An 18,353-nucleotide genomic window follows, 5' to 3' on the forward strand; every position below is an offset into this window, starting at 1 on the left:
AACAGCAACTTCAGAGTAACATAGAGCCATGTATTGTAACGGTTACGAAATAAATAAATGGATCAGATTCACATTTACATGGCACCAATTCAATTCAGTCCAATTCAGTTGTATTTATTGCTAATCATGGCCGCACAGGAACAAGATCTAAGCACAAGATCCATAGAGGCTGGGGTCAACCACAGGTACAGGAAACTCAAGCTCCCAGGCCTCTGGTAGAGGACCTGAGTTTGAAGGAGCTTTAAATTCCCTCCTCACTTTATATATATTATATCAAGCATGTAAGTGAAATGAACCCTAGCAGACATGAAGCTTCAGACCTGTAGCATCATACAAGAATCACAGAAGGTTTCAATTTGAAACAAGTGGGGTTTTTTTTAATTTAAACTGGCTAGAAGAATACATTTTCCACTGCTAAAGAATAGTGTTTGATTTAAAAATATACTGTTATACTTTGCTTTTTGTATAGCAAACATATCACCTTTACTAAAGAAACATATATTTTTTTTAAATAGTGATTTTTTTTTTCCTCATAAGATATTTTTTGATGAAGTAAAAGAAACAGCTATTTTATAGCAACTGCAGAAATGTTTTTGTTTGGTAATCTCAGTTTCAAGGTTTAATATCATGGCAGTATGACATTAATCCCCTCAAAGTTTTATAAGCTGCATTTCTGCTCACCCTAAAATCAACCAATAATAATAATACAATGAAAGTAATGAAAATTACATATTCAAATGTCACCAATGAAAAATCACTTTCCAAGCTAACATATAAAGAACCTAATAAGTGCAGCACTGTATATTCTTCACAGCAGTTCTTGGCTGATCCAAATTATATAAAATAGACACCGGTGCTGCGTACCAGCAGCAGAAACCATAACAGATGTCGAGGAGTACTGGCTACAGATCCACTTCTCCCACGAACGCTGCCAGCTGTAGCTAGGATTGTTCTGGTATGACGGGGCTGTGTGGGTCGATACACATTGAAATATCCTGTTTGATTAGGGAACATCTTAATCTGGTGGATTTAAAGGGGGGAAAAAAACATCTTTTAAGACATATTTAATGTTCACATCATTATTTGATGTCTATGTTCCTACACTGGAATACATGCTCCTGGTTTATTGGTGCAGAAGTGTAACCTGTTATGTAATCTGCTAACTGCTGGCGCCTGTCGTGGAAGCCTCATGAGGGTTGATGAAAAGGTGAACTCACCTGTCGCATATACAGATTGCCAAAGAATGTGTTGAACTGTTGAAGAGAGTCGTGTGTTTTTTCTCTTCCTGCCCAGCACTGATTAGTGATATACTGAGAGCAGCTGATTTCACAGATAAGTGAAAGCTTCATTCACACCAGAGGAAACTGAGCAGGTGAATCACTTTACCTGAACCAACATTATATTGACTCTATTTGAATGTAGTCTATCATAGCTTATTGTGCTGTGGTGCAGTTCTATCATTACTCTAGCATTAATAAACATCATTGCATCCCCTTGTTTCACATTATTGCTATGAAAAAAAGTATTTTCTTACTTTTTTTATGATAGTAGATGCGCTTTGCTTTTCAGTGTGTGTTGTTAAGGTCAACTATCACAATCATACTCGATCTTGGTCACTGATTTCAAGTCTATCAAGTTTCCTAAAAACTGTTCAATACAGTTATCAAGTCAAGGACAACATAAAAAAAATCTATATTTACAGTGAAATGTAGTCAGCATTTATTAATTAAGAATAGTTTCCTACATGATATATGCATGTTGGTATGCGTGAAAGTTATTCCAACTGAAGGCCAAGGATCACGTGTTTCTGATACATTCTGTTTTTAGGTATGTTTCTTTTGTGATATAAAGTTGCCAACATTAATGATATAAAACATACCATAGCTTCTCTCTGCTTTTCTGGGATTAAACATGCTTAAAACTTGGCTAGAGATCATGACCTGCCACTAAAGAAAAGGGAGACATTTTGGATTTTCACAAAACCAGCTGTCCAAAGGACTGAACAGTGAACTTTAAATGTAATGACATAGTTTACCTAGTAAAGTTAAACACAATAAAAGTTTAAAGTTGTTACTACAGGGAGTGCAGAATTATTAGGCAAATGAGTATTTTGTCCACATCATCCTCTTCATGCATGTTGTCTTACTCCAAGCTGTATAGGCTCGAAAGCCTACTACCAATTAAGCATATTAGGTGATGTGCATCGCTGTAATGAGAAGGGGTGTGGTCTAATGACATCAACACCCTATATCAGGTGTGCATAATTATTAGGCAACGTCCTTTCCTTTGGCAAAATGGGTCAAAAGAAGGACTTGACAGGCTCAGAAAAGTCAAAAATAGTGAGATATCTTGCAGAGGGATGCAGCAGTCTCAAAATTGCAAAGCTTCTGAAGCGTGATCATCGAACAATCAAGCGTTTCATTCAAAATAGTCAACAGGGTCGCAAGAAGCATGTGGAAAAACCAAGGCGCAAAATAACTGCCCATGAACTGAGAAAAGTCAAGCGTGCAGCTGCCAAGATGCCACTTGCCACCAGTTTGGCCATATTTCAGAGCTGCAACATCACTGGAGTGCCCAAAAGCACAAGGTGTGCAATACTCAGAGACATGGCCAAGGTAAGAAAGGCTGAAAGACGACCACCACTGAACAAGACACACAAGCTGAAACGTCAAGACTGGGCCAAGAAATATCTCAAGACTGGTTTTTCTAAGGTTTTATGGACTGATGAAATGAGAGTGAGTCTTGATGGGCCAGATGGATGGGCCCGTGGCTGGATTGGTAAAGGGCAGAGAGCTCCAGTCCGACTCAGACGCCAGCAAGGTGGAGGTGGAGTACTGGTTTGGGCTGGTATCATCAAAGATGAGCTTGTGGGGCCTTTTCGGGTTGAGGATGGAGTCAAGCTCAACTCCCAGTCCTACTGCCAGTTTCTGGAAGACACCTTCTTCAAGCAGTGGTACAGGAAGAAGTCTGCATCCTTCAAGAAAAACATGATTTTCATGCAGGACAATGCTCCATCACACGCGTCCAAGTACTCCACAGCGTGGCTGGCAAGAAAGGGTATAAAAGAAGAAAAACTAATGACATGGCCTCCTTGTTCACCTGATCTGAACCCCATTGAGAACCTGTGGTCCATCATCAAATGTGAGATTTACAAGGAGGGAAAACAGTACACCTCTCTGAACAGTGTCTGGGAGGCTGTGGTTGCTGCTGCACGCAATGTTGATGGTGAACAGATCAAAACACTGACAGAATCCATGGATGGCAGGCTTTTGAGTGTCCTTGCAAAGAAAGGTGGCTATATTGGTCGCTGATTTGTTTTTGTTTTGTTTTTGAATGTCAGAAATGTATATTTGTGATTGTGGAGATGTTATATTGGTTTCACTGGTGAAAATAAATAATTGAAATGGGTATATATTTGTTTTTTGTTAAGTTGCCTAATAATTATGCACAGTAATAGTCACCTGCACACACAGATATCCCCCTAAAATAGCTAAAACTAAAAACAAACTAAAAACTACTTCCAAAAACATTCAGCTTTGCTATTAATGAGTTTTGTGGGTTCATTGAGAACATGGTTGTTGTTCAATAATAAAATTATTCCTCAAAAATACAACTTGCCTAATAATTCTGCACTCCCTGTATTCATTCACTAAAGATTCCTACTATTAACTAATAATATTTGCACTGAATAAACCTACATTGTTTTAAATCTATAGTGTGTTGTAGTATCTCTATAGATAATGAGGAACTAGTAAAAAAAAAAAATCACTGTTTCGTCACTGCCCAGGGGAGAGATATTTTAATATTTTATATGATAAATTCTTCTTGATCAGTGGTTTAATCAATTTAATGTCTTAGCAAGGTGATAGCAGACCTGTACCTTTTATTTTTTTGGAAATCCCTCAATCAGAACAGAGTATGTCGCCTTTAGATGGAAACTCATGAGATAACGTCATGCTAACGTCTAAATCCATAAACTCTCAGCTGAAGTGGCTGACCGGAATGTCACGTGGAATACACATTACCGACTCTCTACCATCAGTATTACTGTTTATTTCAAGTTACAGCTTGATTAAAATGTTTAAAAATTGCTTAAGACTGAAAAAATGTGCAATTTTGTAGAAAGTAAAAAGGGCTGGTTTCTATATAGTGCTCAAAGTGCTTTATACAACTTGCCTCATTCATACTCACTCACACAAACACTTTTTTCCATGCTTTTTCTAATTAAGTGCTTTTTGCTGTTCACACACGTTCATACTCGGATAGGTGCATTGGAGAGCAACTTGGTGTTAGTATCTTGCCCAAGGATATGTAGCATGCAGGGTGAAGAAGCCAAGGATCAAACCACCAAGCTTCCGATTATTGGATGACCTACTCTACCTCCTGAGCTACAACAACCCCCAAAAAGCATTTGTTCCCTGTCTAGGTGCCTCTTAATAACAATCAGCCTTCTTATTGTGTAAACACAATTCAGTACAAAGGGAATATAGTAATTTTAACCATTGTACATAGGAATGTCAAACATCTGTATTATTACTCCCATTTTTCTTCATCTGGCATACTATACAAAGGCCTCGAGGCTGAATTACCTTTTTAAAATATCTGACATTACGTATAACTTACCAGGTTTAAGTCCACATTGATTGACTCTTTAAAGATTGTCCAGACAACTGCTTCACTGCATAAAGGTGTGGTTAGGGAGCCACTGTAGCAGTAGTATTCATGGCGGTTCACATCGCCAAGCAAGTCATCAATGGAGATATCGTCTGTGACCTTCACTGTTGTACCTGCAAGGAAGCGAAAATGCACAAGTTGCAGTGATCTGCTTAGGTCCTCATTCAGAATTTTGATTTTATATTCAACAAAGTACATTTGTGCTCACCAACTTTGTGGATCTTTGAGAGATAGCTGGTCAGTTTTTTCCAGGCGTTTGTCTTAGATGTTAGCGCTGATGTGGGATGTGTCTATCGAGACAGTTATATTGGATAATTAGAAAGAAACTCAAACATATGGGTTGTAGTTTAACAAACATAAAAAATTAAAACATTAAAAAACACACCGTTGCTGTTCCTGATACAGTGCTCCCATGAGAGGTTCTCTTGGTAGTATGGGTGGACTAGAAAATGGACATTAACCCTCTTGAGGCAGGCGTTGCCGATTTGCAACAGTTAAAATCTAACAACCTGATTACCCCACATACATATTTGTGGGGTAATCAGTAAAAAACTTATTTTTTACTCAGAAGTACCACTGCAGGACTTGGTTGTGCATTAGCAACAAAAAGTTTAATTTGAGCCTGAGAGGGTTAAGACAAAGTGTTTACAGACAGCTTATGCTTTCTTTTTATAGACCTATCAATCACTTCAGGTTTTTTTGTTCACTTTTCTCAGATTTCTGTGGAACTCTGATGATCTTTTAGGTCAAATGAGCAGAAAATATAATTTTTTTACTTTAACTTTCAGAAGTGGATTTCCGTCCTTGAAATAAAAACTGTCATCAGCCACCAGCATGAACTGCACTGTCAATCAACAACACTGAGTGCCTGGGACAGTGATAACATAACTTTGTGCGTGGAGCAGGTTAAAATGGAAACTGTTTGTCTTTAGATGAAATACTGATATAATGTTGTACGTGATGGCACCTGTCAGTCAGTGGAAACTATTATTTGGAATTATTTCTGCCCTGTTCACATTGCAGATGCCGTCAGAAATTTGAGTGTAGTATAGATTTAGCTTTTTTTGACATGTACATGTTTGGTACATTTATTACAAGCAGTCAAAGGTGTTTGATACCCATACAGCACATATACTATTGTTAACAGTTTCACTTGTCCAAGTTTTACCTCAATAAAAAATCCCAGCACTGCCAAGCCATCAGGTGCCTGTAGTGCCTGATCCAGGGTTAAATCCTTTCTCTTGCTTACAATGTGCATCTGGACAAGAAAAAGAATTAATGGAATGAAGTATAAACAGGTGTGTGTTTGGTTATAAAAAAAAAAGCTTAATCTTTGTCACTACCTCCATTGGGTATCTTATTGAGTTCACAGTATGCTCTGAGCCTTCAGATGTATCTGATGTGTCACCCCAGTGGAAGTGGAACTCTAGGATGGTATAGTCATGCCCCAAACCCCCTCCTGACACCTCCATCAAATTTCTCACCAGTACACACTTCACTGGAAGTTGTTTGAGAACAAAAGAAGAGAATATAACAATCATACTCTTTGATTTCTGTGAAATAGATTGTCATTGTAATGTAACATCTTGTAATGATGTAAATAAGAATGTTTACATCAATCATATCCAAATAATTGTGCATAAAAAAAAACTTTCAAGCCTGAATGGCCTGTGTTGGTGATGTACTTGATGGGGTGCTTGTCATCAAATTTTTTAAAAATGAAGGCAAAATGAAGACTGCTGTCTGGCACAACATTGTTTGTGTTAATGTTGATGGGTGACTGATATGTACCACCACGGTGGGAGCCGGGCAGAAGGTGCCAAGAAGGTGGAGTGACAGCTATTTGCAGAAAACATTTTTAGGACAAGTCAAAATCAAAATGGCGTATAACCTGCATAAAACTCTACAGCTAAATGTGCTGATACATACCACAGTGATGTGGATCATAACACCATTCATCTGAAGAATGGAAAAATGGTCATATATGTAATGTGCCAATTGGAGTTATAAAAATGCATGAATCGTTTATGTGTTTTGCAGCTTACAGGGAGGCAGAGGAGTTCCAGGGGAGGCATGCACGTGACGTTTATGAAGAGGTTGTGTAGGTCGGTAGATATTAACCAGCTTTGTTTCCATGGGAAACCTCTTTATCTGAGAACAGATTACCAAAGTTTCTTCCACTGTAATGTTACAATCAAAAATGCATTTTGAAATTGTTAATATCTCCTGGTGCCCTGGCAGCACAAACACTTCTTTTCTTCTAGAGTATGACTGAGTAGTGCACATTCAGAGAGCCTGTACTTTAGTGTAAGAACAAGGAAACATATTTTTTTTTAATCATAACTGAAAACAGACAACATATCAAACGTTTTACATGGAAAATATACCATTTTAAGAAAAAAAAAAGGTCATTTTGAATTTAATGGCAGCAACACATCTTCAAAAAATGACACAAGACTATGTGACATCCTCCCCTCTTATAGCAACAGTCCAGAAACATGTGGGAACTGAGGAAACCAATGCTGGACTTTTGTAAGGGGTAAGCTTGGGCCATTCTTTTCATTATACTCCAAATGTGTAAAAGATCTAGACTCAAGCCAGACCACAGCACCCAGACTCCTCTATATTATGAAGTCAAGCTGCTGTAATAGATTTAGTATATGGCTCTATATAGTAATTGGAAATATGTCAGAGCTTTCTTGGAAAAGATGCCATCCAGATGGAAGAATATGTCCCTTTTAAACCCATATCAAGATTTTAGTACCTGTGTTGCCCTTCCACATCTGCAAGTCAATTTCATAAGTGCTAATGTAACCCTGTACAACCAGACATGCAAGCTTTTGAACTGGGTGCAAATACCATTCCAGTTGGTCGCTCTTTTCTTTAGTCTAGCAGCTGCAGCATCCATGTTATCTAAGTTGTCCCATTTCAGATTTTGATTTATTTGACCACAGAACAGTGTCCCACTTAGCTTCAGTCCATCTGAAGTTAACTTTGGTCCAGAGAAGACAGCAGCATTTCTGACAGAGTTTTAACTTACATTTGTGTATGGCATGGAGAATCGTGTTCACAAACAGTGATTTCCGTAACAGAATCATGACTGTTTTAAATGCAGATCACTGAAGATCACTGGCATCCAGCAGTGATTTTTGGCTTTTGCTGTTTTGACCCTTCTGCTTTCTTCTACTGCTACTGTGGGGATTTGGTTGTGAACTGTGTCAAACATACAGCACCATCAGACTGCATCTCCATAGCTCAGTCAAATAACTTTCAATTTGAACATTGGTTAATTATGGTTTGGTATTTTAATCCCAAAGTCTAAAATGTAGTGAACATCAGAAGATGGATGTCTTTACTGCTTGTTTTATCTGCACACCTAAATTGAACAAAGACACTTTTTTCATGTAAAGATGAGTTGCAACCAGAGGCATCCTTTAAAAACCTTCAGCTCTTGTGAGGCTTTAGAGCACTTTACTCTACAAAATATGTAAAGAGATTTTGATTTGCAAATTTGTGAAGCCTACTTTCTTATGGGGCATTTTGCTGTTATGTCAGTTTACTGTTTATGTCATTCTGCTGTCCTGCCAGACAAGAACAGCTATGGTAGATTTTCTCACATATGAACACAAAAAAGCACAAAATTAGACCTGATGTCATAAAAAGTAGCTGGTACTTCGAAGAGGCTACTGGGGTTATTATAGATTTGTAAAACCACACTAAAAACGAAGTCTGAAAAGAACATTTTTCTGAAACAACAATACAAACTACACTTCAGAATAAAATTAAATAAATAATAATAATGCACAAAATTGTCTAATATTTTTAAAAAAAAGGAAATGCCCCACCTAATGATGCGTTGGTGCATTTAGTCACTGAGACTGTGAACTAGCTGCCTTATTCATATTGTAATCCAGGTTCTGGACATCCTAAATCTTGCCCTGACAATGATCCTCAATATAATTTTTAGCAAATCTGTTTTGAAATCTTACTGAAAGAAAGCAAATCAAAAAAAGAAAGAAAAGAAAATAGGGGAAAAAAATAGTAAATACAAAACTCTAATAATTGTGGTGTATTTCTTCTGTTTCCACAAAAATAAACTCTCAGATGTCATCCTCCTATCATGCCTGACAAATCCAGGCTAATGAGGTGCTTTATAATCTTACAGACTATGCACACAAAAGTGTTGTAAGAGATTTACATACTCATTGATGCCTTAAGTTAAATTCAACGAGTCATGCATCTGCTGAGTCGCCAGACAAGTATAGGGCCTACGCCTCACTAACTGCAGACAGCTGACCACCATTAGGCAGATAAGGTGAAAAGAAAGACGTCACATGTCATTCTGTTACATTTGCATGACTCAGAATTATCTGTTTATCCCACACAGTCACGTGCAGTTTGCCCAACATTTTTCCTTGTTGGTACAGTCAGTGGAAATAACATAGATAAAAAGGCATGATTATCAAACAGAATAATCAAAGCAGACACCAGCATGTACCAGTGTGTTCCATCGGTATGTCACGTGTGCTTGGCTGCATGTTTCAGTTTTCTTCTGCAAATGTTTGTGATTCCAACACAGACTGGATAACAGAAGAATTCCATTTGCCACGAGTCATTTACAGGTCAAGCTATTCACTATAATTAAGTGATAAATTAACTGATATCTAATACATAAATTAATATAAGAAGCTTTTTCTTCAGCATTTTCTCATACAGCTTGGACCGTTTAGTTAGTTGTGTTTGTGTTAAAAGGTGGAGAGAACATTCATATTTGCAGATCCCCTTACACGATCTTTGCTCCTCTTGTGCTAAAGAGAACTCACCAGTTCAGTGTTGACGTGGATTGGCTCGTGAAAGATTGTCCACACGACTGCTTCATTGCAAGCAGGCGTTGTCAGGGAACCCATGTATCGGTAGAACTTTGTCAAATTTACATTTCCAATTAAGTCATAAATAGAGTTGCTATGGTCTAAACAAACCTTGCTCCCTGTGGAAAGATTAGAATGAAAAAGACTTGAATTTAAAAGGATAAATAAATGTAATCATAAAGTGATTTGCATTTTATATTCACTTCAGTGCATGTTCACAAAAGTCAAAAGCCTCTTCTGCTTCATGACTTTACAAACTTGTATCGTTTGACTTCAAAAATAATTCCACATACAGACAAAGAAGTCAAACACAAATTTCCTTTAACTATTGTTATAACTACAACAACAATGGCAGGCCATTCTTCTAATCTACTGTTTTCAATATTCTTTTTTTTTTTTTTAAACAAAGCCATTGGAACTCTAGTGGAAGAAAAGACCAACCCTTGTCGGTGAGGTTTGCCAGGTATGATGTAAAGTTCACCCATGGCTCTGACTCCTGTGGACTTCAACTCTACATTATGTATGAATGCTAATTATGTTAATATTTAAAAGCCATCAATGTAAACCAGTCTTACAAGTACAGCATATCCATCTGGATGCTCTGGAGGGGCAGTGAGATGATCCTTCTGAGTGACTATGTGCATCTGGAAGAAAGTCCAACAACTTATAAGGCAAAGCAAAATATAGAAAAGGAGTTTAGATGTCAAGCAATGAAGAAACATTGTACCTCCATTGGATATCTGTGCTCATCAATCGTGTGCTCTGAGCCTGGATTTTTTACATCACCCCAGTGAAAGTGAAACTGTCCTGTATATGTTCCACTGAGTCCACCTCCACTCACTTTAACTTCATTTCCTTTCAATGTGCACTCCACTACAAATGGTATAGATTGTTGTAACTTGGAAAACTTTGTATGTTTATGCAGTTTTAGTTAGATTATAAAGAACATAAACATATTTAATTATGACAGAGGTGGCTTTGAAGCCTTTCTTGAGTTCTATAATATACTACATAAATGACATTCGCTATTACTCAGTGTATCAACAACAAAAAAAATTAATCCTTCCACTTTAGATTTGAGATTTTAGGAAGGGGAAGCATCTCAGTATTGTTCTCAGTGGAAATTTAATTTATTCTATAAAGATTAAGATTTAAAATGAGCATCAAAAAGCCCTAAAATGATCACTTGGATGAGATTTGTGATCCTCATTCTTTTACAAAACTCCATGAAGAAGCTGTCAAGATCAGACAACTGTTCATTACTGTACTCAGGGTTAAAAGTTTGACAAATCATCCTACCTTCACTCTTCCAGTCTCAGAGTTCCAAGTCTTATGAAGAGATGTGTTGGTTTCAAGTCTCAGATTAAAAACTTTTGTCCACTTTCAATGAGTCCATCAGTGAGAAAGGGGTAAGAAACTGCCGCAGTATACTTCAAGATACTTATCTATATTTATCAATATATATATAATATGCTAAACAATGGGAGGACACCCCCTGTGTATAAACAAAGAGCAGTATAGGGGAGACACACAACATGGTTGAAGACACTTTTACAGAATGTGGTATTCAAAATAGACGCATGAATAGGAGTGTACCAGTTATCTGGTTAAGTCAGTATGTTTAACTATATTCATTCTACTCCAATGCATCACTTAGGTGCTTATGTGTATATGAAATCATATATTTGATCCCAGAGGATGGAATAATTAAAGAAATGGACAATACAAGACAAAACCCCAAAACAGTGCATACTGCAACAAAATGTATTCATTCCAATGGCAATACATTTTTTCTAAAGCACAGCACAAACAAATCTTGTTATGTACAAGAATTTTCAGATGCTCAGCTTACAAAATGTTTCATAGGAAATAGAGCTGTTTGTCGGGTTTCTTTCTTTTCTTTTCTTTTCTTTTTACAATCCAGAAAAAACACCCTTAGTTTCTATTACTTCTAGATGAGACAAAGGTGAAAATATAAGAAAGTTCCTATTCAAAACACTCTGATTTGGTGCAGTGACAGGTCCCTCACTTTGTTTTTTGTATAGAGTTCATCATTTGTATTATCATTTATGCAAACTTGTGGATTTTTTTTAATCACTTAGTTGGACAACCAAGCCCCCATATACAGTGTTTGGGTCAAACAAAGCTGATGGTATGAGCTTCATATTCAGATGACATTTTTGAAATTGATATCACTCCTGTATTTCCTGTGACACTATTTAAAACATTCCATTGGAAAGTTGTAGGGCCCCCAGGAACAAATTAAAGTCACTGACATGGAGATTTAACCTATCCATTCATGTGACACATCAATCAAAAATAATGATACTGAGATAAAAACAAAAAACAATACCACTAAATCTCTATTATTGAAAAGGGAAATGAAAAACATATTCCAAAGTGCAAACTTTATATTTTAAAGAAAAAAAAACATTGAAAGATTCATCCTACCAACAGGTGCCTATTAGCATTCAATACAACCCCAATCATGTGACCATCCACAAACTATTATCGAGTAAAATAAAACTATTATAGACAAAACATTCACAAATGTTAAGATCAGCAAATAAATTAAGACATGATTCCTACAAACCGCAGTATTTACACTAGTCAGCCAAAAGTGGTGACAAATTTATTAAAATCCAATTGTCAAATTTCATTCATATGTCAATTTATTACAAAATATTGTTAGGTAAAGGTACAGAGATTTACAATTTGTTATCACACGGACGGCATGTCTGTTACCTGGTAATGTTTAATGTCAACCAGTCTTGTGTGTATACACGCATCACTTTGGTAAGTGAATCTACACAAAAAGGTTTTCTGTCCTTCATGTCCTCACACACTCATCCCTCTGCTTTGTTAGGCCCAGTTCTCTTTGTGTTTATGCGGAACAGAAATACAGCAAACACACAACACCTTTTTCCAAAACATTAAAGATGATTGTGAGGTATGGAGTAAAGTGACACAGTGAAAATGATTGTTTATTAAGACAAATGACTGTGTGGATCAGTGAAAGACTTGATCTTGACATGACAATGTTTATGATTTTTACAATTTGTTGGTCGTTATTTTTCTTATTTTCTTTGTCAAATCACTGACAAATGAACAAAGATTTTTTTAAGTAGTTGGGAAGCACAGAAAGATCGCACCTGACCTTACTAATTTACATAAAAATACATTATATTATTTAATCATCTGATGTTTACTTCTGAGTACAGGAAATCAATCTTTCCTGTTTACTTTGGTTCATTTGTCACAATGAGTACTGCCTCTTAGTCTGTGGCAGTATGTCGACAAAACAAGCACAGTTGTTTTGGTTTGATCTTAAAGACAACAAACCGCTAACAAAAAAGACATGGATCACAGGGTCCCTGTTTGATTGACACATTTGTATGTTTACTTGTTGGAAAATATTTTTAAAATGTTGGTATCAAGTATCCTTTGATTTGGACCATTTTTCCTTTTTGGTAATCTGTTTTTTACACCTTTATGTGTGTTATGTAAGACTAAGTGCCTGAATTACCTATTGAGAAATATGAGTCATGACATCTGACATTTGCACCAGTGCCTTACTGGCTTCCGGGTTTTATTGTTTACAAAATCTTTAACTCACAACTTCCGTTTCTGAACCCAATTTATTGTGAACCATTTAGAGACTGTAACAGTTAAATCGCAGAAGCTAAAGGGTACATATGATGCAAAAAGCAACTATGCTAAACACATTTTTATTAAAAGAACTAAATTTTTTTATTGGATAATGGCAAAACATTTTTTTACAGTGTTTTGCATTAAATTGTACTCTAACAGGAAGCAAGTACAAGAACTCAAAAAGGACACAACATGAGAAATTGCAATTTGTCATAATGTTCATGGTCCTTTTTTCCTCTAGTGCAGTCACACATATTCCTATCAAGTATATAAAGCATGATATATGGAATTATGTTGCAAAGAAAAAAATACAACTCTAAATATGCCTTTATTTTAGATTCCTAAAAGTAGCCACCCTTTGCTTTGTTGACAGCGCTGCAAACCATTGGCATTCTCTTAATGAGCTTCATGATGAAGTCACCTGAAATGGTTTGACTTCACAGCTGTGCCTTGTCAGGCTTCATTTAGGGGAAATTCTTGCCTTCTTGATGAGATTGGGACCATCAGTTGTGTTGTGCAGGAGTCAGGTTGGTACAAAGCTGACAGCTCTATTGGACAACTGTTAGAATTGAAATTATGGCAGGAACCAATCAGCTAAGTAAAGACAAATGACAGTCCATCATTACTTTAACAACTGAAGGTCAGTCAGTCAAGAAAACTTTAAATGTATCCCCAAGTGTAATTGTAAAATCAATCAAGTGCTACGACGAAATTGGCTCACATGAGAAACGGCCCATGAAAGGAAGACCAAGAGTCCTCTATGCTGCTGAGTATACATTCATTCGAGTCACCAGCCTCAGAAATTGCAAGTTAACAGCACCTCAGATTAGAGCCAAGATAAATACCACACAGAGTTCCAGTAGCAGACAAATCTCTACATCTACTGTTCAGAGCAGACTGTGCGAATCAAACAGCTGCTGAGAAATCACTTCTAAGGAAAAGCAACAAGCAGAGGAGATTTGTTTGGGCCAAGAAACACAAGGAATGGACATTTGACCATTGGAAATCTGTGCTTTGGTCTGATGAGTCCAAATTTGAGCGCTTTGGTCCCACTCCCATAGAGTGAAGGCAAAAGGGCCAACAAGTGCTCAGCATCTCTGGGAACTCCTTCAAGACTGTTGGAAAACCATTTCAGGTGACGACCTCATGAAGCTCATCGAGAGAATGCCAGGAATATGCAAAGCAGTGATCAAAGCAAATCATGGCTGTTTTGAAGAACCTAAAACATAAAACATGTTTTGAGTTATTTCACATTTCTTGGTTTACTTCACGATTCCATGTGTTCATTTATAGTTTTGATGCCTTCAGTGACAATCTACAGTGTAAATAGTCATGAATATAAAGAAAAACCATTAAATGAGAAGGTGTGTCCAAATGTTTGACTGGTAATGTATATATTATACATCTTTTTTGTCCGCATGATTCATGACAAGCTCCTATATGTCTGTGTGCATGTGTGCGTGTGTGTGTCTGTGTGTGCGTTCCATTAACACCATGCACAAACTGTGTCTCTAGATCCAGCTGGATTTCTGAAGCCAGAACAGTTATTTTTGTTTTTCAATTTGATATGTAATTGTGAAGCTAAATGTCAAATTGTGCCCTTTCTCACAATAAAAAAGAATAATTCCCCAAATTCCTAAACCTACAGTTAGAAAAACTCCAAAACCTTACAATCACATAATGTCTTTGGCATAAGTAAAAAGATTACTTTATCAAATTTTGGGACTTTGGTAGAAATAATAAAAAGAAAAAAAAAAAAAAAAGGGGGGGGGAGTGAAAGAAGAAATCATGTGTGGAAAAATTGTGCACACTGACTTTTTTCTGTTCTTCTTACAACAAAGAATTAAGTATCATTTAAATCATAAATATGTCTTTGCTTTTGTTTGCAAAATTCATAAAAAGCTTGTGTGGGATGTGGTGAAGTCTGGTGAGCAGTTTCACATTAAAGCAAACGGACATAATTCCCAGGGAGCTCAGAGCAGAGAGGCAACAGTCCTGCAGAAACAAAAGGAAAACTATGTGTAAAGGCAACAGTACAACAATAATGAATCGAAAAATATCACTGTTTTTAAATGTGAATAGTCTTACTGAAAGAGGGATCCAGTCAGCTCATCAACAAAACCACCTACAAAATTTAAGTCAAACCAAAGTTAATGAAATCTGTGAACACGCAACAGTACACCCACAGAATCACAACTAGCATTTACCCGGTGTGCAAACTGTGTCACAAAGAATGGGACAAATGTAGCAGGTTGAACAACCCTGGAAAACAAAACAAACAAAAAGGATTAACGCAAAGAGGCACTGGGCAAAATGAAGTGCTGTGTATTATTACAGCAGTTATAATCCTTTTTAAGTCAAGATGCTTACTTGGCAGTGCTCGCAGTGATCTGACTCATCTCCTTCCTCACACGGGCACTTGGCACAGTTATTAGAGCAATGCTACAAGATGGGAAGGAACCACAACGTAGAGTGATTAGTCGTGCATATGGTATATAGTCAGGGCAAATCGACAACACAGGACTTATAATGATGTGTGATTACTGGGTAGATTCACAAAAAAGTCTGTTTTTTCCATTACATGTTTTTGTTTGGTTTTTTTACCTCACAAATGGAGCAAACACTACACAACGATCCAGAGTGGAACTGTGGAGTGTCAGCAGCTCCCTCCTCTTCATCTGAGTCACCTTGGTTGTCCTTTGTGTCTTTACCTTCAGACTCATCTGTAAATGGTTCACAGAATCAGGAACTGTATTCTAATCATTTCAATTCAGTTTTATTTATACGTCCAAATCACAACAACAGTTGCTCAATGGTGCTTTATATTGTAAGGACCAGGGAAAACCCCAATAATCAGATGACGCTCTGTGAGCAAGTGCTTTGGTGACAGTGGACTGGATAAAACTAACAGGAAGAAAATTGAGAGGTGGCTATAGTGATTGGTTGGGAGTGAGCGGAGGAAGACAGGACAAGACACGCTGTGGAATAGAGCCAACTGTATCTTGTAGAACATTAAATTGTCTAAATAAATATATGATTATAACCCTATATGTCTTGAAAATATTTTGCAGGAAATTCTTGCAAATTTATCCAAAATAAAATACAATTATATAAGTTTTACATAAGTATTCACAACCTTTGTTCAATACTAACACCTTTTGCAACAATTACAACTGCCAGTTCCTGCTACCAAAACCACTGTCTGACACTACCACCGCCATGCTTCACTGTGATGGCTGTGTATTGTATTGGCCAGGTGATGAGCAATGCCTAGTTTCCTCCAGACATTCCTCCAGACATGCTGTTTTCTCAGACCAGAAAATGTTGTTTCTCCTGGCCTGCAGGGGCCTTTGAACAAGTGAAAGACTGTGAATGTGTTCCTGATTCACTGTATCAAAACCTAAGTATTCACATGGGTTTCCAAATTGTTGTGTTGGTGCTGATGATTTAAATTCATTTGGGAGTAATTTACAACTTCATTCATCACTTTTTCACCTTTTTTGTAGTTAACCGCTGAGAGTACAGTGACTTTGGGCCTTTTGAGCCTCTGTACTAACACACAATCCAAAAAGACCTTTTCTAGTGAGTACTGATTACTGCCATTTATTTACAAGTTACGTGTCTAATGTTTAATTCTACTTGATGCAATAATATGGCACAGATGGTCTCATTTTTTGTATTATATTTTTGTCATAACATCATGTTGTTAGATTTGTATTGTTGATTGTCAGTTATGCTTAGAAATATCTACTCATATATGCTTAGAGTGTTATAATCAATGTCATGTTGGTAGAGGTTTGATCCTTAATAGTCTGCAAAGGCTTGGTGTGCATTCCAGAGTGTTCTGGCATTCACACCCACATTACAAAATAGTCTAAGTAGATTTATTGTAAACAAAGCTAAAATTCCTACAGGTGCTGTTTTTCCATAATATCATTTGTTGTCATTTTTTTCAAGCATGAAGCAATGACTGAAATTTTAAAAAAAATCCCTTTATAACACCCTCTTTTGGACAAATCTCAAAGTATTCAATGTTTGGTGCTTGTTTGAAGTCTCAAAAGCTACACTGGCCACCAGAAAATAGATGGTTTAGATACTGTTGCGTTCCTGCTGTTGCACAGATAATCCAGTCCATTTTAGGACTGATATGTATGACAGTGTTCCTAAAGTAACCCTAGTAAGCTGAACAATGTCAGAGAGCTACTGTAGAGTACAGAGTCACTCACAGGGTTCCAAAAAATCTCATTATTTGTTGTAACTTTAAATACTGCACCATTTAGTATCTTGCTAACCCATTAATATGTTTCAAAATGTGTGCATGTTTTTTTGTTAAAGTGTGATTCACCATCTTCATCTTCAGAGTCATCCTCATCTACATCCTCTCCTTGAGTTTCTTCATCATCACCCTCTTGCCTTGCTTCCTTCTCATCGTCTTCCTCATTATTAGCCGGGACTTCCTCCTCCTCATCTGCCTCTGCCTCCACCTCTTCCTCTTCATCCTCCTCTGCTGCATATTCTTCTTCAGATTCTTCCTCTTCTGCATCATCCTCATCTGAAGCCTCACCTTCTTCATCCTCCTCTGCTTCATATTCTTCTTCATATTCTTCCTTTTCTGCATCATCCTCATCTGAAGCCTCACCTTCTTCTTCCTTCTCAACATCCCCGTTCTCCTCAGAATTATCTTCTTCCTCATTATCAGCATTGTCATCTTCCTCCTCTGCTGTCTCCTTCTCATCCTCCTGTTCTTCTTCCACCTTTTCATCAGTCTCTACCTCATCATCATCTGAGTCTTCATCTTTTTCTTCATTCCCCTCAACAACCTCAGCCGTTTCACTTTCTTCAGCTTCAGCTTCCTTAGCATTTCTATCATGGAGGCTTTCCTCCAGTTCGTTCAAGTCTTGGGCACTTACAATAGCAGAGAAAGGGAGCCGGGATGAGCACAGCAGCACAAGCAGGAGACCTACCACCCAAAATTTTACAGGTGCCATCTTGGGAGAAATGCAGCTTTGGAATTTGAAGACTGTCTTATTCTTGTTACTCTATTCTTCCACCAAAAACCAAAACAGTTGATGGAAGACAAAAAGCTGCTAAGGCGCAGCAGATTTAGGCTGTTCAGGTCTTTTTCCCAGGCTCCCAAGAGACGGTTTGAAAAGAAGTGTG

At 37.2% G+C, this 18,353-nt stretch overlaps 2 protein-coding genes across 2 annotated transcripts; both read right to left on the bottom strand.

The window, feature by feature from the left end:
* Positions 1-314: 314 nt before the first annotated feature.
* Positions 315-10,836, bottom strand: LOC146381730 (carbonic anhydrase 4-like). Its single transcript, XM_084938640.1, has 14 exons — positions 10,761-10,836; positions 10,270-10,415; positions 10,124-10,186; positions 9,984-10,038; positions 9,498-9,661; positions 6,720-6,825; positions 6,604-6,633; positions 6,334-6,513; positions 6,018-6,172; positions 5,843-5,932; positions 4,883-4,964; positions 4,624-4,787; positions 865-1,020; positions 315-320 (listed from the first exon to the last, which is right to left on the bottom strand). Exons 1-14 carry the CDS (start codon positions 10,834-10,836, stop codon positions 315-317), a joined length of 1,473 nt encoding a protein of 490 aa, XP_084794766.1.
* A 2,335-nt stretch (positions 10,837-13,171) lies between these two features.
* Positions 13,172-18,337, bottom strand: LOC146381731 (uncharacterized). Its single transcript, XM_084937855.1, has 6 exons — positions 17,539-18,337; positions 15,798-15,916; positions 15,564-15,635; positions 15,401-15,455; positions 15,282-15,318; positions 13,172-15,188 (listed from the first exon to the last, which is right to left on the bottom strand). The coding sequence occupies exons 1-6, from the start codon at positions 18,179-18,181 to the stop codon at positions 15,167-15,169; spliced, it is 948 nt and encodes a 315-aa protein (XP_084793981.1). The 5' UTR covers positions 18,182-18,337; the 3' UTR covers positions 13,172-15,166.
* Between the last annotated feature and the right edge of the window lie 16 nt (positions 18,338-18,353).

Source organism: Perissodus microlepis, chromosome 8, assembly GCF_051167445.1.
Source record: "Perissodus microlepis isolate ML-2025 ecotype Zambia chromosome 8, ASM5116744v1, whole genome shotgun sequence".
NCBI lineage: Eukaryota > Metazoa > Chordata > Actinopteri > Cichliformes > Cichlidae > Perissodus > Perissodus microlepis.

Bases quoted from the DNA above. Each gene is read 5' to 3' on its own strand.
- LOC146381730 (XM_084938640.1), bottom strand. From the start codon at position 10,836: ATGATTTGTCAAACTTTTAACCCTGAGTACAGTAATGAACAGTTGTCT. The intron at 6,826-9,497 runs GTGAGTTCTCTT...ATCTGTTCTCAG, and splicing joins TCCACGTCAACACTGAACTG to ATAAAGAGGTTTCCCATGGA. The intron at 6,514-6,603 runs GTATGTATCAGC...TTCTGCAAATAG, and splicing joins TTATGATCCACATCACTGTG to CTGTCACTCCACCTTCTTGG.
- LOC146381731 (XM_084937855.1), bottom strand. From the start codon at position 18,181: ATGGCACCTGTAAAATTTTGGGTGGTAGGTCTCCTGCTTGTGCTGCTG. The intron at 15,917-17,538 runs GTGAATCACACT...AACCATTTACAG, and splicing joins TGACTCTGAAGATGAAGATG to ATGAGTCTGAAGGTAAAGAC. The intron at 15,189-15,281 runs GTAAGACTATTC...TTGTTTCTGCAG, and splicing joins CTGACTGGATCCCTCTTTCA to GACTGTTGCCTCTCTGCTCT.